The 24,056-nt window shown below is 35.6% G+C and overlaps 1 protein-coding gene across 2 annotated transcripts in view; it reads left to right on the top strand.

The window, feature by feature from the left end:
- LOC123312014 (neprilysin-2-like) overlaps positions 1 to 24,056 on the top strand; it is a 43,928-nt gene extending 19,872 nt beyond the window's left edge. For both annotated transcript variants that reach the window (XM_044896184.1, XM_044896183.1), the window contains exons 2-11: positions 3,023 to 3,129; positions 11,961 to 12,263; positions 16,403 to 16,611; positions 16,666 to 16,845; positions 19,005 to 19,222; positions 19,471 to 19,629; positions 20,511 to 20,754; positions 21,750 to 21,918; positions 22,031 to 22,281; positions 23,647 to 24,056. In XM_044896184.1, the coding sequence (XP_044752119.1) occupies positions 3,023 to 3,129; positions 11,961 to 12,263; positions 16,403 to 16,611; positions 16,666 to 16,845; positions 19,005 to 19,222; positions 19,471 to 19,629; positions 20,511 to 20,754; positions 21,750 to 21,918; positions 22,031 to 22,281; positions 23,647 to 23,985 (2,179 nt within the window). In that variant the 3' untranslated portion in view covers positions 23,986 to 24,056. The remainder of the gene's footprint in view (positions 1 to 3,022; positions 3,130 to 11,960; positions 12,264 to 16,402; positions 16,612 to 16,665; positions 16,846 to 19,004; positions 19,223 to 19,470; positions 19,630 to 20,510; positions 20,755 to 21,749; positions 21,919 to 22,030; positions 22,282 to 23,646) is intronic.

Here is a 24,056-nt window from a genome sequence, read left to right as displayed (position 1 = left end):
AAATTTTTCGAAGTTGTCATTGCTCAGGACATTTGTCTGCTTCTACATTTGACAAGATTTGCGAATAAAAATCATTGTTTATTAATCCAATAGATGTTTCAATATAAATTATCCAAGAACAGTAGGTACTGGTATAAAATGTATCTGTATCTGTATAAATATTCGTAGTCTTCTTGTATCTTTAATGAGTACCTACTTAAGTACTGAACAGCTCTGATTCAGAAAGCCAGACAAAAGTATATTGACACAAACGTGGTGAAAAATTAATTGAAGCCACAAGCCACTCAATGTCAGATCCATTAGGTACCTGAAAATGTTTTAGCATCCGTAATCGAAGTTCACTTAATTTTATAAGTGATTAATTGTTAATTTAATGGTTTCAATAATCTTCGTACTTAACGATCCATAGTTTGTTGAGTTAAATATTATTCTTCCATTATGACTTAAATGTATCTAGTTTTTCAGGTCAGGTAAGATGTGAAAATAATATCAGATATTTCGAAAACCTCATTTCATTTACCATAAATTGCTCAGAAATCAATGTGGTTTTCTACATCCTCATTGCATTCACCATAAATTACTCAGATAAATGAAGGTGGTTTCGATAATCTAAGCCAACACAACTCCTAGGACACTTTTTCAGATGCTACATAAGACAGTATACAGCTACATTCATCACCACAATGATAAACCATAATTTTGGGCAGTTACTATGCTGTGTGGGATAATGAAGCAACTGGGGGGCAAAGAAGAACTCTTTTTAAACACTGCATTTTATTTTCGTTCTTCATATCCAAATTTGAACTAAAGAATTGTATTATGATTTTTACTAACATGAGTTTTTAAACCGCGACAAGTGTTTCGCTATCACAATGGCATCTTCATAAACGTAGAAGTGTTCACAGCCTGACAAAGTGGATTTTCACCATTTATTCTTCAGCAATAGCAATGGGTCCCAACCAATCGTTTGAGACCATTTGGGATAACCGCAAAGATTCGAAAATTAGGGACATTTCACATTGCGCAAAATGATTCTTAAAAAGATGCACGCAAAAAGTAATTATTTACTGAAACAGATACATACTACGTTCATGTATAGGGTGGCCAAAATTCGTTGTCTACTGAGGGGATCTCGAGAACGATAGCAGGTAGAAGAAAATGGACGCAACATTCTCGAGCTCTTTTTTCTTGACTAATCCAAAACTGAAAACAAGATGGAGGCTTACGTTCATAGATTTTGAGTTATGAACGAAAATTGGGAAATTGTCATTTTTAATGAAGCTGAATAGCTCGCTTATTTGAACTCGTATTCGAAATCTGTTGTTACATTCTACATGCACTTTTTTATGAGGAATTCGAATATGATATCAATAAATTTTTTGATCCAGTCATTTTCGAGATACGACAGGGATTTCTGATTTTTCAAATATAAACTATAATTGAAAGTTCTTTCATCTTGCTGCAATTTTTTTGCTGATTTCAGAAATGTATCATATGTCGCTATTCACATGAATATAACCTAAGAAAAAAAATTCAATACTTTTTCCTGCTTTTCGATTCACTGTTGAATTTTCAGTAGGCTGGCGTAACCATAGCGACCGTTGAAAATGCATTATGGTTCGTGAACTCCACATAATCCCATGTGAACTCAACCTTCTGCGATAGGAATCACAGACTGACGAATAATTATTTCTTTTATATATCGATATCGAGATCGATATCCTTTTAAAGAGAGTAAAAGACTTTCGTTTGATGATTAAAGAAGAAAATTTATTCAATTACATATCGTTTTTCTATTTATGAAAGAAACTTTAAGAGTCAGCAATATTATAAATAAAATACGATAGCTACGATAGATATAATTTTTACAGAGGTAAGATGATGAAAAATAGGTACTTCTGTCAACGGTAGTGAAATTGTCATAGACATATAGACATGGCCTGTGCCTTTCCTTTAGATCTATGCATGAAATACGGTCAAAAAAAGTGACAGAGAGAAACGCACGTCTGGCATGCAGTTGTCTTTTTCTAGAATTTTGATTGGTCCACACTCACCTCTTTGTGAACAAAAAAGAGAGGTAAATGCCCGACGATCATTTATCTCTTTCTATGAAAAACACATTTTCATGCTGACATTGCTCAGTCCATGTCTCTCTATGTCTATGGAAATTGTGAACCATCGTTAGATAAGCATGCCAAACATCGCGAGAACAAACGATGGCAAATTAATCATCGAAATATTTATTCAGCAATCCGTGATTTCAGTCATATAGAGGCTCAGGTTCACAAAATATAATGCATATTCAACGGTTGCTATGGTAACCCAGCCTACTTATAATTCAATAGAGAATCGAAAAGCAGGAAAAAGTATCTGAAAAATCAGAAATCCCTTTCGTATCTCGAAAATAACTGGATCGAAAAATTTCTTAATATCATATTCGAATTCCTCATAAAAAAGTGCCTGTAGAATGTAACAACGGATTTCGAATACGAGTTCAAATAAGCGAGTTATTCAGCTTCATTGAAAATGAATTTCTCAATATTCGTTCATAACTCAAAATCTATGACCGTTAGGCTGGATCTGTTTTCAGATTTGGAATAGTAAGGAAAAAAGAGCTAGAGAATGTGTCATCCGTTTTCTCCTAGCTGCTATATATCTCGAGATCCCTTCAGTAGGCAACGAATTTTGCCCAGCCTGTATATTAATGAAAAAATATTACATTCCTCTAGTTTTTCTCACGAGTACATGAAAAAAATTCAGCATTGATTCAGAGATACCTATTCATCTCAAGAATATGTGAACCTGCCACTCTTTCGCAAGAAAAAAAATTCATTCACATAAACCGACCTTCAGCATTATTACCTACCTATATCGGATTATAATATTATTGACTCTTCTGGCAATCAAGTTTTATTACATGCAAAAAGTTTATTCGACCATGCATGCTTGCTAAATATTTGACTAATAAATAATGTAGATTTATAAGCGATGATGAAATGAAAAAAATTTAATCTTTTTTCAGACAAGACAATTGGTGGAAGAGGAGGACTAGTCTAGAAAAACAGCTATCATATATTGCTCTTGGATCAATAGTTACAGCTTTAATTCTTTTCATATCCCTAATATTCTGTAAGTATGCCGTATCGAATTATAGTCATTGCAATTCTGTGGAGAACTCAAAAATAATATTGAAGGCAAAACAATGTAGGAATAGATGATTTTATCAAAATATTTACTGAACTTTTAAGCTAATATCCAAAATTACATCCGCAAACATCATTCACTCTTTCTAAGTGGCCTTGATTTAATGAGAACCTATTAGAAATTGGAGGCATCCTTTCTTCTTTTGAATGAAATTATGACGCTTTCATCTATAGATTAGCAGAAAAATTCTCTGCACCGCTCAAAAAATCCAAAGTCTACGCCAAAAAGTATAGGAGCTATATGTAGGTCCATCTACGGATTTTCTAGTCTTTTCTCCACAATTTCTTATTTTTTCACCCTGAAAATTGAATATGTATGTATTTCGTAAAGTAAGCAAGTGGCCTAAACAATAAATAATACGATTTAACCAATAGTAATCTAACGTTTCGCAGCCTTCAATAAATTGGTGGAATAAGAAAACTATTCTCCGCATGTTGACGATTCTAGAGACCGTTATTCTCATTATTTTTGGGGAAACATTGTTAGTCTGTTAGTCAGCATTCAATGATAATATATACGTGGTAATTCATAACTATTGGGATAGAAATACATATAACGATAGGACCTAATATGCCTTGAACAGCTTTTACTGTGGGAAAAGCATACAGGAAGTTGAAGTTGCACCGCAATAGATTGTAATGTTACCGAAAAAATAATTCACCTGAAGAAATAACATTTTGCCACACAGCAACATTTTTCCGACATTCGAAAGCATACTTTCATCAATTATAAAAAAATTTGATTTCCCTCTGCTCTGGGATAATGAAGACAATGAAGATTTTAATCGCGTTTTCCTCAAAAACGTCTAAAATGTTCATACAATATCACCTATATGCTGAGCTAATTATTTTTACATCCTTCTAATCTGATGACTAGGAAGTTTCGTCAAAAATAGCTACCATTTTATTTCATCATCAGAAGTCATTCATGTGGCGGCCGCTATAACAAAATTCAGTACAAAGTTATACCTCTGTGCCGATTTTGATGGCAATAAGAAATAACGGGTTGAATTATGAGCAAAAAACGAAAAAAACAACTTAGATCTTTTTCCACGTTAATATTCCATTGAGTCCTACTTTATCCTATCGTCATATTTTGAATCAAATTATAATTCCTTAGGCAATGTCCCAATGCTGATGGATCAACCGGTATATTGTAATTTTAAAAGAATATTTTTCTTTTATACATTGATGTATTATATTAGGTGTCTCCTCTTCGAATAGCTTCCTTAAATTTCCCAAATTCATACGAAAAGGTTGTCTATGCTTACAACCTGAGCGAATTTTGAATTAACTTGATGTTAACTAATATTAGTAATACAATTTATAAATAACAAAAAATTAATAACTAGAATTAATCGAATACAGCTGAACCCATCAGAATTCAGTTGTGTTTTTAAAAGGCTTCATATACCTAATACCAAAGTAGTCAATTTTCATATTCTGAAATTTTTCGTGATATGATCATTAACTATTTGTCGGGAACACTATTCATTCAACAAATTCGAAAAAATTATCACTCTTATAATTATACTTCCAAAGGCAAATAATCAGAAAAAATTACTCTGTATATAACTAGAGTATGCCTTATAATTATAATTAGATTTAAATATTCCGCTTTCACAACACGTTATGAACCACGAGACTACGAGACATTTATGAGACTCGCATTAGACGAGACTAGAGACCACAAGACGAAACTCTAGACGAGACTGTCTTATCTGCGAGAGGGAACCCAAGTGGAAAACTTTGAGGTACTTCATTCATTCATTCATTGCTGTATCCCGTTACCGGGAATAAATCTACAAAAAGAAGAAGAAAAAAAAATCGAACAGACTTGTAACTTCTTAGTGCTAGTTGCGACTGTGTGCCCTCCTGTGACTAAAGAGACCCAACCGTGACCTGCAGATCCTTCCACACTCAGGGCATGGATAGTCTCCAACCAGATCTGGCCGCCGCTGTATCCTTCTCGATTCTCCATTATAACTGTGGACCAAAGACCTCCACTGTGACCTGTCTAACGCTAGTTGTTCCCAGTTATGATTAGCATTAACTGATTTTAGGGATTGATGTAGTATATCCTTAAACCGCTTATACTGGCCTCCTGGTTTCCGGGCTCCCTCAGTGAGTTCGCCGTATAGAGCTATTTTGGGGAGTCTTGTGTCTTGCATCCTCAGAATGTGGCCGCTCCATCTGAGTCGGGCCCTCGTTACTTGAGTCTCAATTGTTGTACAACTCGCGCGCTGCAAGACTTCTGCATTCGAAACTTTGTGGAACCATCTGATGTGCATTATCTGTCTTAGATGACGTTGCTGCGTCTGTTCAAGCTGTTTAATATGTCGCCTGTAGGGAGTCCAGCTTTCGCTTCCGTAAAGAAGCGCTGGGAGGACCACTGCTCTGTAAACAGCTGTCTTGGTCTTCAGATTGAGGTCGTGATTTTGGAACACTCTGTCCTTCAGCTTCCAGAATGCCCGTGATGCCGAATTGATACGGTTGTGTATTTCCGTGTCAAGGTTAGCCCTAGTATTTATGAAGCTTCCCAAGTATTTGAACTGCTCGACCTGTTCTAGAGTTTCATTGTCCAGGCTGATATCTGTTTGAAGGCTTTCTGGCGGACTTACCAGGATTTTGGTCTTGTCAATATTGAGTCTAAGGCCTAAAGCTTCGTATATATGTTTATAGGTGTCCATCATTATCTGTAGATCCTCTGAGCTGCTAGCGATGAGTGAACAGTCGTCTGCATATTGAAGTTCCGTGATAAACTTGGTACGGGTTTTTGCTCTGAGGCGCTTCAGGTTAAACAGGCCTCCATCAAATCTGAATCTTATCCCAACACCTCTTACGGGCATGCTCATGTCAGCAATTATCGATACAGCTATGGCGAAAATATTGAACAGTAAAGGCGCTAATACGCAGCCTTGTTTTATTCCAGAGTTGGTTGAGAAATGGTCGGTTGTAGAGCCATTATGCTGTATTCTAGCGGTGTTGTTGGTATGAAGGCTTTTACCAAAGAGTAACTCTTTGCTTTTACACACTGCTAGGAATTTTTCGGGTACTCCTAGACGTGCCATGATTTTCCATAGCGCTCTCCGATTCACCGAGTCGAATGCCTTGCTTAAATCGATGAAGGCTGTATAAATCCTTGATTGTTGTTCACGGGCCTTTTCTTGTAGCTGTCGCAGTGTAAAAATTAGGTCCACCGTACCTCGATTTGGTCGAAAGCCGCACTGGGATTCAGGTAAAAGCTTCTCTAAGAGTGGAACCAGACGATTAGCCATAATCTTCGAGAGAATTTTACCGGCCACATTAAGCAACGATATGCCCCTGTAATTGTTGCAATTCGACGTATCGCCTTTGTTCTTATAGAGGTTGATAACTAAAGCGTCTCTGAAGTCTTTTGGCACATCTCCCTGTTCCCAGATCTTGCGGAATAGTATTAGGAGACTATTGACAACGTCCTCATCCAAGGCTTTGAATATCTCCGCCGGAATGCCGTCTAGACCAGGTGACTTATCATTTTTCATATTTTTAATCGCGCTTATGATTTCCGACATTGAGATTTCGTCGTCAAGCGATGTCATCGGACTATACGCGGGGAGCAGGTCTAAAATGGATAAATCCGAGTCGTTATTTTGATTCAAGACCTGTGAGTAATGCTCCTTCCATCTTTCGAGAATTTTTCTATCATCAGTTAGAAAAGCTCCATGAGCATCTCTTATAGGAAAGCTAGCTTTTCTGCTTGGACCGTAAACAGTTTTAATAGCTTCGAAAAAACGCCTGTAGTCATGGTTATCGGCGTAAGCTTGTATTTCCCTAGCTTTTTCTTTCCACCAGCTGTCCTTGATTTTTCTTATTTCTTGACGGACCTCGGGTTTTATGTTTATGAAACCTATTTGGGCTGCAACATCGCCAGGCTTGTTAATTGCGGTTTTCATCGCTTTGTGTTTTGCGTCCAAAAGGGGTGCGATATGAGTTTCGCTGTCGGCAAACCAGTCTGGGGATTTTCGGGAGCGTTCTGTGCCCAGTATTTCTTTCGCTGTATTTGTAAGGGATGACTTGAAACGGAGCCAATGAGTCTCAATGTCGTCGTTATAATCCGGTGGTGTTAGGCTATCTTTGACGGCAGCTGTGAATCTGTCCTTTGTAGAAGGGTTTTGTAGTTTGGATATTTGAAGGCGCTCTCTTAGATACTTCGGCTTGCGTTGGTATTTTGGGCGCATTGAGATTTTCATTCTCGAGATTACCAGCCTATGATCAGTCCAGCACTCCAGATCTGCTCTGGGTTTAGTGACCAACACCTCTTTCAGATCTTTCCTTCTCACGATCACATAGTCGAGGGTATGCCAATGCCCTGAGCGCGGGTGGCGCCAGGTATCGATAAGGAACTGCAACGAACATCCATTGCAATAGTTGCTTTAAGCGAAACACGCTTTTCGGACGAAGGTAGCTTGGTAGAACAAGCGTATACTTTTTTCTGGAAAGGCTTGCCGGAAGGCGAAATCAGACAACATGGCGTAGGCTTTGCCATTAGAAACGACCTGGCCGCCAAACTTACCGAAAATCCAGTTGGTATCTCAGAACGTTTAATAACCCTACGTTTTCCTGCAGCAAATAACACGTTTGTGAACATCATTGCAGTATACGCACCCACTTTGAACTCTGACAACTTAAAGGACACTTTTTACGAAACACTCGTTGCTACATTAAGTAAAATCCCAAAACGGGGACGAATTATTCTCCTTGGAGACTTCAACGCTAGAGTGGGCAGAGGTCAAGACTCAGAACTATGGCCGGGAATAATAGGGAAACACGGCACAGACAGCATCAATTCGAATGGAGAACGTCTGCTGGCTCTTTGTGCAGAACACAATCTGTGTATAACGAACACCTATTTTATTACGAGACCCAATTCACTTCAGTGCATTGAATAGAAGAAATCTTCTAGTTCAAATTATTTTCATCCCCCCCTTGTACAATAAACTCAAGAAATATCGGAATTGAAATACATAAATTTATCGAATCAGTTCCGAATGTGTTATCTACAATTCTGAAAACTTAACTGACTGTATAGCGCATTAATGAGTGGAACGAATTTTATCAATATTTTTACTAGAAATCGCATCACTATGGTTTAGAAATGATGAAAAAATGAATGTGAATGGACTTTTCGAAGGTGATAAACTTAATCATATGTCTTCCGATATCCTCATGAAAATTCGTTTTCTCCTTCATATATTCTGCATTTTTCCATCGAATAATGCTGCACAGCATTGTTTCATGAAAGGTAGGTGTTAATTCCTTATTACCGGTATTATACAGGGTGGGCAAAATTCGATGGGATCGAATGGCAGCTCTCTAACCGTAAGAGCTAGGGAAAAATGGATGGCACATGGCACGTTTCCTACCTCGATTTTCAAAAGATTGTTAATGGCCAAAACCGCCTCCCTCTGTCTTCTTTTATTTTCAGGTTACCCATAAGTGAAAACTCAATTTTCGGCTCTTCGTACTGGTGCCTCTATGACGTAAAGTATTAGTGATTTCGAAAAACCAATGGTAATTTCTACAGACACTTTTTCATGTAGAATGCAGTGGCGTAGTCAAAGATTTTTTTCAGTACGCCACTTCAGAGATATAGTGATAACTTTTTTTTTTTTTATAATAATATAAACCCTGTGTTATTTTTACATATTCCAGTCCCATATATTTTTTAGATTCAGAATATATAACTTACGCCGTGTCTCTGATTGTTCTTCCAATAAAAAAACTCAAAAACTAGTTCGGTCTAGTTGGCAGGTCATTTCATTGATAATATGATAATGAATTTTATGCTCCTAAATTGTGTCAGGTTATTGAATGACACAGGTTTGCCTTTATTGGATTTCCTTAGGTTTATTATTCAGATATTAAAATTGTAACAACCTTGCAGATTTCAAAGAATACATCTCATTATTATTACTAATATGAGAGACTTTGAAGATCACTTTCATTCCGGATATATGAAGTGATCTCCAAAATCTCTCATAACCTGACACAACATAAGAGCATAAAGTTCATTATCATATCATCAATGAAAATGACCTGCCAACTTGACCGAACTAGTTTTTTATTTTTCTTATTGGAAGAACAATAAGAGATACGACTTATATTATATATTCTGAATCAGAAAAATAAATAGGGATTGGAATATGTAAAAATAACATAGAGTTTATATTCAAAAAATGTTACCACTATATCACTGGAGTTGCGGACTGACAAAAATCTTCGACTACGCCACTGCATTCTACAATGAAAAGTATCTGTAGAATGTAACATTCGTTTTTCGATATCACTAAGACTTTACGAAATAAAGCCACCAGTACGAAGAGCCGAAAAATGAGTTTTCACTTATAACTTAAAAACTGAGGAAGATATATAGGGATGCGGTTTTGGCCATTAACAATCTTTTGAAAATAGAGGTCGGAAACGTGCCATCCATTTTCCCTAGCTCTCACGGTTAAAGAGCTGTCATTCAATCCCATCGAATTTTGCCCACCCTAAAACAGGTTGAAAAAGTAATACCTACTCTGTCGTACTTTTCGAATACTCTTCCTCTTATTTTCGTAAAAAATTGCTTGGTTTTATTGAGCATGTTCCAAGACAAAAATTAATACTCCAAAACAATCAGTTATTAAGGACAAGGACTTATAAATAGGAATATGATTCACCTAAAATGAACAGAAAATTGCTTCAGAAAAAAACCGAACAACTGGAAATAACATGTAAACAAATTCGCCAACAGAAGTTATATCGTTTTCGATTCTAGTTTTTCCAACGCAATTTTTCCGTATTCCGATTCTTGTATATTTCCATAACAACAATTTCCTGAAATAACAGGTACCGAGTAAATATAATACTACATCACAAATTGAAAATAAAATCAATTGACCTCAATGGAGTCATCATATTTTCAAATCGGAAATATTTTCTCTTTATAAAATTGAAACGAAAAAACAGATTATACGATTTAAAAAATCATTTTCGTGAAAACCGTAGGTATAATCTGTTTCAAGTTCAATTATGGATTTTCATCAAGTATCGGCCACATCAATCCTATTAAAAGAAAAATGGATGGATATCTATTTCACACAGGACTTAAAAATAGTACCTTGCACTAATCATCTGGAAAAACATTATACAGGGTGATTCATAACTATTGGGACATAGGCTAAGGGCAGATAGTTTGGACCAAAATATGGCGATAGGACCAAATATTCCTCAATAAAATATTGCTGTGGAAAAAGGTAGAGGGCGTTAAAGTTGAATTTTTTTTCTCGTTTTTTGCTAATAATTTCAGTATTTTTAAGAAAAACACAATTGAACAGTTCAGAGCATCGGAAGGGGATTGGAAGAAACGATTCATTTATTTAATTTATTTATTTCGACGATAAAGCATAATTAAAAACAATGTAACATAAAATGAATAAACTTAAATGAAATGTTCTACGTGGCCTCCTCCCACTTCTATGCCTTTTCTAATTCTTTTAATAAAGGACTTTCGAACTTCGAAGAAAATATTATTCTGTCCCCTTATAAAAAATTCAACTTTAACGCCCTCTATATTTTTCCACAGCAATATTTTATTGAAGTATATTTGGTCCTATCGCCATATTTTGGTCCAAACAATCTGCCCTTAGCCTATGTCCCAATAGTTATGAATCACCGTCTATATTGAAATGGATGTATTCAAAGGGTTTTTTACCATACAGGGTGTTTAATGCGTCGTTGGCCATAGTCTAATGATGAATGAGAGTTATCCAGGCCTTTCACCTTTCAGATAAGTTGCTTGTTTTGTATCCAAAGGCTATTCGTTTTCGAGATTCAAGAACAGTGGCCTAAATTTGCAATAGCCAACCAATTATCAAATTTTTTGAGTCGAAGTTGATTGTAAGAACAACAATATCTTATCAAAATTCTTAGAAACGCAAACGACAAGAAAAAACCATTCATTTATAAGACAGTTAACATTTGATTTCTCGTAAATGAACATTTAGTGGACAAGAATCAGCAACTTTTGAAACGGTCACAAAATTTCTGAACGTTTTTAACTTCAATGGAGCAGTATATATTCCGATGAGATCTTCTTCACCTTTGTGTATTACCTTGAGAACTCTGATGTCAGAAATTGGTGCCGTTGAAATTGTTAATTTTAGCAAAAAAAATCGTCAAGCATATTTTTCATATAGACAATACTATTCATATATTTATTTGTATCAGATTTACATAGAAACTGGGATTTCAAGGATCATTTACATGAATCACTCAGTCACACTTTGCTTGGTCAAATTCCACGTTCTTATTGTGGTAATTGTGGTATAGGTACTAGATAAGTGTCATTGAAATAAGAGTACGCAATACCTAATATTAAATAAATGTGGACGATACTTGGTGGGAATCCATAATGGGACAGAAGATTTAAATTATATGAATTTTAATTTAGTTCTTTAGCCATCTAGCCCATATATAGCTACAACTCCGAACTCCGATCCTAAATGTACCCTGAAGTACCTTGCTTTTTTACTCTTACTCTAAGGTTGCAGTGTTTGCTATCAGACAAAATTATATTTAAGAACGAGTTCTGTATAAATGAGTCCACCCCTATCGTTTGAGACAATTTTCGTCACAAAATTAGAAATTTACAGGCACAATGATGATTTACCAGATATTTTATTTTAACCCATTAAGTATTCTTAGTTTTATAAATCAGAAATCTCATTTCAGATCACCAATATGGCGTACCCAAGGGGGTATGTCTGTCTAGTGGCTGCGTTCACGCAGCTTCGGATATTCTGGGCAGGTTAGACGAGGACATAAACCCTTGTGAAGATTTCTATAGTTTCGCATGTGGAGGTTTCATCAAGACAAGAACAATTCCAGATGATGTGTCAGCTTACAGTGCCTTTACGGAAGTTCGAGAAAACTTGATGAAACAGCTCAGAGCTATTTTGGAAGAACCTGAAGATCCTAGCGATATCACCGCAGTGCAGGTGGTGAAAAGTTACTATAAAGCTTGCATGAATGAAGGCAAGTAGTATTATTCAGTAATCGTTCAAGAAAATTCAAGAATTCGGCAGTACGAACTGAATCAAACTTAAAAAAAAACGTATACCCGTCAATCAAGCGTTGATTCTCCGATCAAGCTTTGTGGAAACGCGGAGGTTAATCATTCGAAATTACTTGATTTTTATTTACGCTTCCGTACTGCGACCTCATTTCTTTTCTCCTTTATACCGTAAGGGTGCATGCAAAGATTATAATCTATAATCTTTGGGTGCATGCAGAGGGCCCACGTAACGTCAGAGAGTCAGAGAGAAATCTGTATGTACCTCGCAGTACTTTTTCTTGAACTCTCGCGTAACCAGCAGCTTAAAATTTTTAAAATTCCAGGTGCCGAAAGCTTTCGCGCTTTGGGGTATTTCTTGAAAAGATATATATTATTTTGTTTTTATTCAGTCCTTGTTTCTTCCTTGAAAAATAGGGCAAGGAAGAGGTTGTAAACAAAACGGGTTAGTATTTTAGCACATAAGGCAACATTTGTGCATGAATTGTCTTCGATTTTTTCATGTTTTCTTATCCACAATTGAATATTTCATATACCTTCATACATATACAGGGTGTCCCAAAATAAGTGAATCAAACGTCACACCACGATAGAGTAGACCAAATACTTTCGAATGACACCAACTTACATTAGTTCATCGAAAATGTACGTAAAATAAGAATTTTATGAAAATACCCAAAATTGCCGATTTGTGATTAAGGATAGCGATTTTACGATATGTACCTAATAGATTATTGTATTATCCCCTTAATTCAAATTATCCTAAGTAGTTAATCGAAAATTTCAGTAAAGGAGAATTAAAACAATTTTTTTACATATTTTTTTTCACTCAGAATAAACCCCCTCTAGTTTGAAATAATCATAAATATTTTTACTATGAGTAATAGAAATTATGTAGAAAAAAAATTGTTTTAGTTTTAAATTTCATTTACTGAGGTTTTCGATTAATTACTTGAAATAATTCAAATTAGGGGTGATTAATACAATAATCTAGGATTAATATGGGCGGAAAACTCTATCCTTAATAACAAATTGGCCATGTATTAAAAAAATAGTTCGAAAATCTGCAATTTTGGGTGTTTTCATAAAATTCTAATTATTTTAGAAACGGTACATTTTCGCTGGACTAATGTTGGTGTCATCCGATAGTATTTGGTCTACTCTATCATGATTAGACGTTTGATTCGCTAGTTTTGGGACACCCTGTATGAACTTTTCGATATTATCGATATTATTGAAAAAAATTGCGTTGGTTCATATCCTGTAGATATACTTTCCGATTGATAGTTGAGAGCATTGAAAGAAGTAGATATTTTTTATCTTCGGTATTCTGATCGAGTAATAGATCAGCAGGATAGCTCCAAGGATATTTCGTTTCTTTTTCTTCATGCAGTATTGAGTCCTCCATTTTTTCATTGATCAATTAGCCTGTAATAACCGCTCATTTTCAACATCAAATTGAAGAATCGAAATATTGATAGCTACCTAGCTAATGACGTGAGTCATCAGGTATTCGATAAATAAGATATTTTTTTATACTAAGTCTACGCACAAGTATCCCAATGAATCACCAATATTTCTCATATTATAGTAATTAGAGAAAATTAATGTAAGACGTACGTAGAGGGACACGTGGTACGGTACTCGAAATTCTGAAACCAAAATTCCTGGTCGTTTGTCCATAGTAGGTCCATGTTTGTCCACCCTTTTTTTCATTTGGCCAGGCACCGTTTTAGAGATATCGAAAAAGAACTTTTTTCGGTTCATTTTTTTAGCAGCACTCACCTCCAAATCGCAAAAACAGATCGTTTGTCCAACGCAAGTCCACTTTGTCCATCAAATTTTTGCATTTGTCAACCCACAGAACCATAGAAATCAATCTTTGAAAATTTTGGAAAGTGTGAAGTTGGCAGCCCCAAATGAAAATTTTTGAACCAAAATTTCAGGATCGTTTGTCCAATTTTCATTTGTCCAGGCACCATTTGAGAGACATGGAAAAAGAAGATGTTTCGGTGCATTTCCTATTTTCTGAGTAGCACCCCCAAATTGCAGAAACGTATTTTTAATGGTATAGATCGTTTGCCCAACCTAATTCCACTTTTGTCCACCTAATTTTTTCATTTGTCCATCCACAGAACCATAAAAATCCATCTATGCAAATTTTGGAAAGTGAGAAGTTGACACCCCAAATGAAAAGTTTTTAACCAAAATTTCAGGGTCGTTTGTCCAAGGTTTGTCCAATTTTCATTTGTCCAGGCACCATTTGAGAGATATGGAAAAAGTTGTTTCGGTGCATTTTCTATTTTCTGAGTAGCACCCCCAAATTGCAGAAACTTATTTTTAATGGTATAGATCGTTTGTCCAACCTAAGTCCACTTTTGTCCACCTAATTTTTTCATTTGTCCATCCACAGAACCATAAAAATCCATCCATTCAAATTTTGGAAAGTGTGAAGTTGGCACCCCCAAATGAAAATTTTTTTTGAACCAAAATTTCAGGATCGTTTGTCCATCGTAGGTCGATGTTTGTCCACTTTTTTTTCATTTGTTCAAGCACCGTTTGAGAGATATGGAAAAATAAGTTTTTTCGGTGCATTTTCTGAGCAGAAATTCGTCAACGGTTGTACCGAGATGGATGAAATTTAAAGATTTATTACTACAAGAGTTGCTCTTTCAGAATATGTATCACATTTTCATCTACGGTTACTTTTATTGAGAGATAGACGACTCGAAAGCTGACCTTCGAAAAATCCTGAAAAAGCTGGATTAAGAATTCTTCAAGACCGAACGGTTGCGCCGAGATGGATGAAATTTACAGATTTATTACTAGAAGAGTTGCTCTTTCAGAATATGTTTCACATTTTCATCTACGGTTACTTTTATTGGGAGATAAACGACTCGAAAGCTGACTTTCAAAAAATCCTGAAAAAGATGGGTTCAGTTAGAAATTCGTCAGGACCGAACGGTTGCACCTAGAAGGATGAAATTCTCAGGTTTAATATAAGAACAGAAGAGCCCAAAACAACAAAATTTGAATTCTCAGACAAATTCGTGATAGAGTGGTTATACATCGTGTATAAAATCGTATTTTTATCATCAATTAATATATAGACAACGAACAAAAGCTGTTGGAATTCCCCATTAGTAACCGATATTTCATCTTTGGTTGACAATTATCTTCTTTTTCACAAGCTAACGATGAAATAAAGAATTACCTCTGTAAGCTAACTGGCTGATAAGCCACGGTTGAGTTAACTGTTCAAGTGGTCAAATACGCTTCACATAAAGATTAATACTTTCGTGTATCAATCGTAAGTAATAAGTAATAATAAATCATATTTTATAATCAACAGCGTCTTAAAAACAAAATTGAAAAAAGTATGCAGTTATGCAGTATAGGTAGGTACAAGAAAAAAATAGCAAACACCTTGGCTTATCACTGTCAAATAGAATTCGAAAGTATATTTTTTATAACGACCATGCTGAATTGACCTTGACGGAAATTCGACATAAGCAATAATCTCATTTGAATGTCGTCAAATGAGTTTTTTCATCAACCTAGGTCGGACAGTTTTTTTGACAATCTGCATACATAATATCAATGCGTTGTATAATTAAGTAGAGCATGCCATTTAATCGACATGAATTGATCTTGCTACTAGTTGAGATTAAACTAGAACATTACAATGTCCTCGCTAATACTGAAAACAACAATTTTTTTTGCACAATGAAAACTCACGCTACGGAAATCCGGTATAATTTTGCCGTAACGCTATAAACAATGAAGAGAGATTTATACTGAATAATAAGAATAAAGTTTCCATAAAGATTGAAAAAGTCCAGTGGTAACACCTTTGAGATACGGCGTGTTGACGTGGAAATAGAAGGGCAGTCAGGTTCTTAGGAACCAGAAAAAATAATGTACCATAAACTTTTCTGTAGGATTCGAAGACAAAATTATTTGACCACACAAGTCATTCTGTTTTTTTTTTCAACATATTATCATATTTAACATATCATTTGGTATCACTGCACAGTATCTATTGCTGATGGGCTATTTGACACATGATGTATTCAAACCTATTTATTGTTCCCTCTAATAGAAATGATCAACGCTGAAGCCCTGGTGGAAGCTCAAACTCTGATGAACACCTTGGGTGGCTGGCCAGTTCTAGAAGAAGTTTGGGATCCCAACAATTTCGATTGGATAGAGGAACTGAAGCTTTTCAAAGAGCAAGGTTTAGACTTTAACTATCTTTTGTCCATTAAGGCAGGAAAGGATATTGGTAACTCCTCTGCACGTATTATCACTGTAAGTAGTGTGACTTTTTATTAATGTAAAAATATTTTGCAATGCTTGCTCTAGGTTGATCAACCACCTGTTTTTGGACTGACCATACATAATTTAGTCAAAGGCATACACGACAGTTCTGTTAGAAACTACCTAGAACTAATGGTTGACTTTGCCGTGATGTTTGGTGCGGCTGAATATGAGGCTACCGCTGATATGGAAGAAGCCCTTTTGTTCGAGATCAAACTGGCAAAGGTGAGGAATGCAACTCGAAATATAACTCATTTTTATTTACCTACTTGACAAAATTGTGACGTTGTTAGTTTATTAGCAACATGCCCTGTTTCGTCCACATAAATTTAAATACATCACAGCCGTCTATAGAAGGCTCTGAATACATATATACACTGGCACTGGTTCCACCCAAGCCTTCATTTGCCCAAATTGCGCTCTTGATATATAAGAAATCCTTCTATATACACTGCGCAAAAAAATTAACGCACATTATGGAAATCTCAAATTTATTCTACAACTGAAGGAGTTCTCAATGATAATTATTTTTATCAGAATTATGCATGCATATGTATTTCTTCAATACAGATGTTTTTTCCCAGCAGGAATAAAAAAAGATGATATTATCAGATTTTGAATGTATTGGTTCCATTCTGAAATCAGTTGTTCTCGATCAATTCTAGTGATCAATAGTTTTTCTTTCGTTTGATTTTCTACACTCGATCGCTATGCAACGCGAAACACGCAATTTGACCCAAGACGAATGTGCCCAAGCGGTAGTTTTGCGAGAAGAAGGGTGGACATACACAAGAATTGCAGAAAGGTTTGGAGTTTCCCATACAAGTGTATCCAGAATGTTGCAGTGACTCAGGGAGACAGGTATGAATGTCCGAAGACCAGGACAGGGTAGACCACGGGTAACAACTGCCATTCAAGAACGTTACTTGAGAGTTTCATCGTTGAGACAACGGTTTGCAACCGCTCGCCTCCTTCAAATTCGGCTTGAGCAAACTCATGAGGTGCAAATTAGCACTCAGACAATAAGAAATCGCCTCAGAGAATATGATTTAAGGTCTCGTGTCGCGGCAAGAGGCCCAGCTCTTACCCCAGCCCATCGAAGGGCGCGTTTGGATTTTGCGAGAGAGCATATCCATTGGGAAGAGGCCGATTGGGAAAGAGTTCTCTTCACAGATGAGTCTAGATTCTGCCTCTACCATTGTGATTGACGTTCCCTTGTATACAGACGTCCACATGAAATATATGCTTAGTGCAATTTCCTGAATACTACTGGTTTCGGGGGAGGATCGATTATGGTATGGAGTGGAATATCTTTGACTGCTCGCACAGACCTAGTGGTCGATGATAATGGAGCTATGAATGCTGATAAGTATATAAGGAACATTCTTGAAGAGCATGTAGTGCCATTTGCCCCATACATTGGTGAAAATATCATTTTTATGGACGATAATGCCAGACCTCATAGTGCGCGCATCGTTCAGGAGTACCTTGAAGAGGTTGAAGTCTCTCGAATGGAATGGCCAGTCCAGATCTCAATCCGATTGAGCAGTTTTGGGACAACCTCAATAGAAGGCTGAGAAGTTCAGAAAATCATCCAGCTACTCTTAATGACTTAGGAATCCAACTCGGAAAAATCTGGGAAGGATTAGATCAGAACATTTTAAGATCACTCATTTTGAGTATGAACTGTCGTTGCCGAGCTGTAATTAACGCAAGGAGTGGAAATACCAAGTATTAAATCACTTATCAGCATTTCAGTATTTTGAAAATTGTTCCTTTCTCTTCTTTCACATCAGATTCGGTTAAATCCTGAATTTTTCTTCCATTTAATGTATGTTGTTTCGTTCAAAACCTTCCTGAGAGAACATAAAAAATAAGTTATAAAGTCAATGTAGAGTTAACTTTCATTAAAATTGAGATTCTCAGAATGTGCTTTAATTTTTTTGCGCAGTGTATTACATTGCATAAACAATTTGAGGAAAATTATAATAACACCTTTGTCAACAACATACATGGTGTTCCACGAGCGGTTGGCCATAGCCATGGTGAATAAGGGTCATTTAAGCCTTTAATAAAAGTTGTTTCTTTTGTACCCAAAGATTCGGAGATACAGGATGATTCATGGATTCCGGCTTAAATTTTCGATATCCATATAACTTGAGAACGAGTAGGCCGATTTTGATGAATTGTGTATTGTGTGGAAACATTGGCTGTTATATGTATATTTCAACGCAAGAATGAATTCCAAACATTAAGAGAACTTTCTGATTTTTTTTTCAGTCACAAAAAATTTATCCAGTTACCAGTTGAACGTTCTAAATACGTTGTAGTTTTCAAATTATGTACTCTCATACAGATAGAAAAACAACTTCTTTATTTTACAGAAAACAGTATCTAAAATCGAAAATCGCAACTCGTCCCAGTTTTACAACAAAATGACGCTCAAACAACTGAAACAACAATATGGCACTATCGACTGGATGAAACTTTTCCAGTATATTTTACCGGAAGAAGTGAAACTTTACGATGATAGAGAAATAATGGTGGAAGTGCCGAGCTACATAGATGGGCTTGAGAAATTATTGAAAACAACAGCTCCCAAGTTAGTATTTTAATTTGTCTAAAAAAACTATTCGAGAACCAATTTCTCTCATTATTTTTCTTCAAGATTCAGTTTCAGTTTTTTGTGTTGAAAAAAATCTTGTGTGATGGTTTTCGAATCTTGAATATAAGATAACTGAGAGAGTGAAACTGCAAATAACGACGTTTCTTAACCCCCCTGCATTCCAAGTGTTGAAAATGTAACTCCAAACGAAAATAAGATTATTTAATTTCAGTCGATGTTTTTAGAACTGTAGCAAATTATCTGTTTTGGAGAGCAGCCTTGGAGATATGGCCTTTCCTGCCTCAGAAATTCGAAGATCGCATAACCAGATACAAAAAAGTTACGGGTGGAATTTCACAAAGTTCGCCAAGATGGAAGAAGTGTTTAGACCTTACGCAAGCCCAGTAAGTTAAATCCAATTTATAAGTCACAGTTTGAGTCGCAAAATGAAAGATGTGTGTATATTGTGTTACCAGAGTAGAAAATTAGCTTTAACACCCGTCAGCTTTCAGCTAAGGGCTATTTGAAGTGTTATTGAAAAACAGAGGGTAATAAAGTATGATCAAGAAGAAGAAATATCAAAATAAAAACTACCAACTTCTACCAGCTGTCTAGCTTGGGTCCTTTTCTTTCTCAGGTCTAAGTTCTAAGGAAGCCTTCATAAACCCATTCTTATATAGTTTCAAATATTAATACCTATTATAGTTTTCAAATATGGCTTTGTAAAGAACTTTTCTACTAGTATTGAGTAGAGTGTAATACTCAATGCTACTAAGTAGTATTCTGAGAAATTGTTTTTTTGAAATTATTTACGGGAAGTTTTAGAAACAAATTTTCCCGAATCTTCTTTCCCAATAAGATACGAAATACATACAAAAAATTGTTTTTTTTTGAGGTTGCTTCTGCGCTGAAGGTACATTGTTTATCATAAACAATTTTTAGAAGCGATGTTGCTCAAAATATTATATCGGAGTAAAATGAGAACAATTAAATAATTTAATTAAATATAACAGAGGATTACTTTCTTTTTGAAAGAAAAGTCGAAGAGTTCGTTTCTTTCTAGCAAGGCGCCGCTAGCAACTGGGACAAAAAACGCCTGACAAGCCCGAGTCAGGCAACATCCACGACTGAACAAAATGTATAACCAATTTTTCACAACAGCGAGCTACAATTTTCGACAAAAAACCACACGAACTTATTTATTCTTCTAATTTATAAAGAAAATTCGAAAATTCATGTTATCCTGGCACCAAAGAATATACTTAGTAATTGATTAATTTTGCAGTCTACCGCTTTTGCTAGGCGCCACCTATGTGAGGCGATACTCCAACGAGGAAACCAAAGTTTATGCTGCTGAGATGGTCGACTACATAATGACAGAGTTCAAGAAGACTTTGCAGTACGGAACTCCATGGATGGACGAATCAACGCGAAAACAGGCTTTAATGAAAGCTGACAAAATTAAAGCGCAAATCGCTTATGCTAACGAAATGTTGGACGACAAACTTCTGAATGAATTATGCGCTGAGGTGAGTCAATTTCAAAATCATCATATCATCAATACTTAGAAGTACTACTACCGTTTAGTACCAACTCACTTGTGACTTCGAAATTTCATACAAAATTTACTAAAATACATAGAAAACATGTAACACCCAGTAAATGAATTTATTACAACAATTTCTGTATACATGTGTCTTAGGGTTAGGTAAGTATTAGATCGAAATTCTAGAAAAATTCCTGATCTTCTGATCACGATAAACAGTTCATATTGTCATTGGCCTAACTAAGAGCCTAACCTTACCTAACCTAACTAAGAGCCGGTTTATTCATCTATCGCTTAGACCTGATCAGAAACATAAACTCCTGCTAGTCAGTAACTAGCAAAACGATGAATATATACTATATTCAATAGTCATTTTTAACAACCGAAAGTTAACAAACACTTTGCAGATAAATGAATATACTGCAGCCATAAACTAATATATTTCTAGAAATTCTTTTTAATAAATTCAATAATACTTGGTGATCAGATGTTTCCTATAACACTTTGTATACTAAAAATTGGCAGGAAAAATGAAGTGAATCGGGATTCATTAGGTTTATTTCTTCGAATGTATGAACATTTATAACTCATACGTGTTGTGTACAAAATTTTATTCCATTTAAATTAGGATTCAAAAGATAACACTTTTCAGAGAATATTCTAATTTATGAAATGAGATGGAAAGGTATGGCTTCGATTCATTTTTGTTAGGGCATTATTCAATCCATATACATAGCAACTACAGAGATGATCTAGTCATGCTCATGGTATTTTATTTCACTTGTGAATAAAAAAAAATATTTCACCGAATTTGCTGTTGTTGCTCTGCGTTGAATAATATGTCGTCTTCAAACGTCAAAAAGGAATAGAATAACATAAAAGTAGGAAAAGCACATGTATATAATATTAAATTACAAATCGTAGAAGGAGAAGACAGAATATAAATGTTCTGTTAAACAAACTTCTCATTCGTTTCAGATTTTCGTTAACGAAAAAGCCTTCTTGACTTCCTTCCTGAACATAAATAGACACGAATGGAACAGATTACTCAGGAAACTGCTAGATCCTACCGCAAGGAACGATTGGACAGAGACTGCAGGTCCTATTGTAGTTAACGCTTACTACCACAGACTTGAAAATACCATCAGTAAGTATAAGTGTTGTGCTACCCTCGTACAATCGAATATACGAAGGGGTGCCATCATTTGAACAGCATAAAAGGAATTATTCATTACAGTCACAGTTACTCTCTTTTACAGTTTTACCAGCTGCAATCCTTCAGGGGGTTTTCTTCAACAGGAACAGACCTGGCTTCCTGAACTTCGGCGCAATTGGGACAATAGTTGGCCACGAAATAATTCACGCCTTCGACGATCAAGGCAGTCAGTTCGACGAAGATGGCAACTTGAGGAGTTGGTGGAACCAAGACACTCTTGATGCTTTCGCCGAAAAAGCAAAATGTTTTATAGAAACTTTCAACAGTATTAGAGTAGAAGAGGTGGACGAAAATGTAGGTGAATTCCGAAAATACCAATAGAATTTCATAGTTTAGTTGAAAAAATTTTGAATTTGTCTTTCACGCACACTGAATCACTGAAAATGAAAATTTAGTGAGTCATGCTAAATGTCTATTTTCAAATCCGTAGAAAGTAGATCAGAGCAATAAAAGAGTTATCATTATAACTATAATACATTTGATAGTCCACGAGGATTGAAAATAATCCTAAGCTTATTTCTGAAAAAAAAAGGTTTTAAACTGTGTACATCATCATGGAAAAAAATACAGGGTGTTACATTTAAAAAAATCGAGAAAAAACAATTTGAAATTCTTCATATTTGGACATTGATAACGGACACCCTATATGAGAGAGGTTGATCATTTAGGAACGATGAAAAGGCAAATCAATAGTTAAAAGAAATCCTGATCAAATTCATGTTTCTATCGCTTCTGGAAATCGGTAAAGGGCTTTTACCGAGCTACTGTTTCGTCGAAATTTTGCAGTTTTTTCTGAATAAGATCCGTACCGTTAGAAAAATATTCCTAATATTTTGCATCATGGTAGAATTATTGAAGAGCATTGAAAATATGCAAAAATATAAGGAGTGTTCCATTTAAAAAATCACTCATTTGTTGAATAATTGTATTTGGGAACAACCTGTATATCAGAAAATAATTTCCTGACATGCAGAATTCAAAGGACAAAGGGAAATGCTTCTCAACTAAATTCCAAAAACGTCTTGTTTGGCAGCTATGGAAGCCTAACTCATTATTGCAGGACCCTGTGTAGTAAATATCCTTTTGTATTGATATTATTAGGGGTTTACAAAAACCATCAGAAGCTTCGCGCCATTATACAATGTGTTTCTAAATTGATGAGAACAATTTTAAAGGTTCATTTTTTGCCAAAGTTAAGATGAGTTTTGAAAGACTCCTCTGCTTTCTTCACCCCCTTGTAATGACATTTCTTGGTTAAAATAACCATAGAAAACTGTCATTTTGCTAGCATTAGGTATTTAATTTGTTAAACTTCATTCTTCTTAATTCTCTTTCCGCGGAGATATTGAAAAAAAACGATTATTTTGCCTTAAATTCGAAGGCTATAACTTGTAGGAGAAGCGTTTTTGAACAAAAAGTTACATATATGAAATGAACCCGTTAATTGTTGCTAAATATCACCCCCTTCAATTTTTCCCATCAATTTAGAAACACCCTGTAAGAGGTGTAGCAAATAAAATGGTCATCCCCCGTACATCGAATACGAATTCAAAACCGAAAGTGAATTAACTAGGGTCACAATAAGGGACGTGAATGGATAATAACACAAATAAGAGAATTTGTATACAAACCTTGCTAACCGCTTCTTCCATTCCACAGGTAAGCGGAACCAGAACCCTAGGTGAGAACATAGCTGACAATGGGGGTGCCAAACAGGCATATTTGGCGTACCAATCGTGGACGGACCAGTACGGCAGCGAAAGCAAACTGCCGGGTTTGAAGTACAATCCCAAACAATTGTTTTGGATAGCTAGTGCCCAGAATTGGTGTAGCAAGGAAAGACTTGAATATTTGAGACAGAAAGTGGCTTCGGATACGCACACTCCTGATAAATACAGAGTGAACGCGAACTTTCAGAATTTGGATGTATTCTCTAAAGATTTCAAATGTCCTTTAGATAGTAGGATGAATCCTCGCAATAAATGTTCAGTTTGGTAACTTAACTCGAGGAGAAATGAGACTTATTATATAGCTATAGGTACTTTTTTCAATAAATTTTATGAAGTTTT

The sequence above is a fragment of the Coccinella septempunctata genome, chromosome 4, assembly GCF_907165205.1.
Source record: "Coccinella septempunctata chromosome 4, icCocSept1.1, whole genome shotgun sequence".
NCBI classification, from domain to species: Eukaryota; Metazoa; Arthropoda; class Insecta; order Coleoptera; family Coccinellidae; genus Coccinella; species Coccinella septempunctata.
Note: the sequence above shows the minus strand (reverse complement) of the source record. Positions and strands in the feature narration are given on the sequence as shown.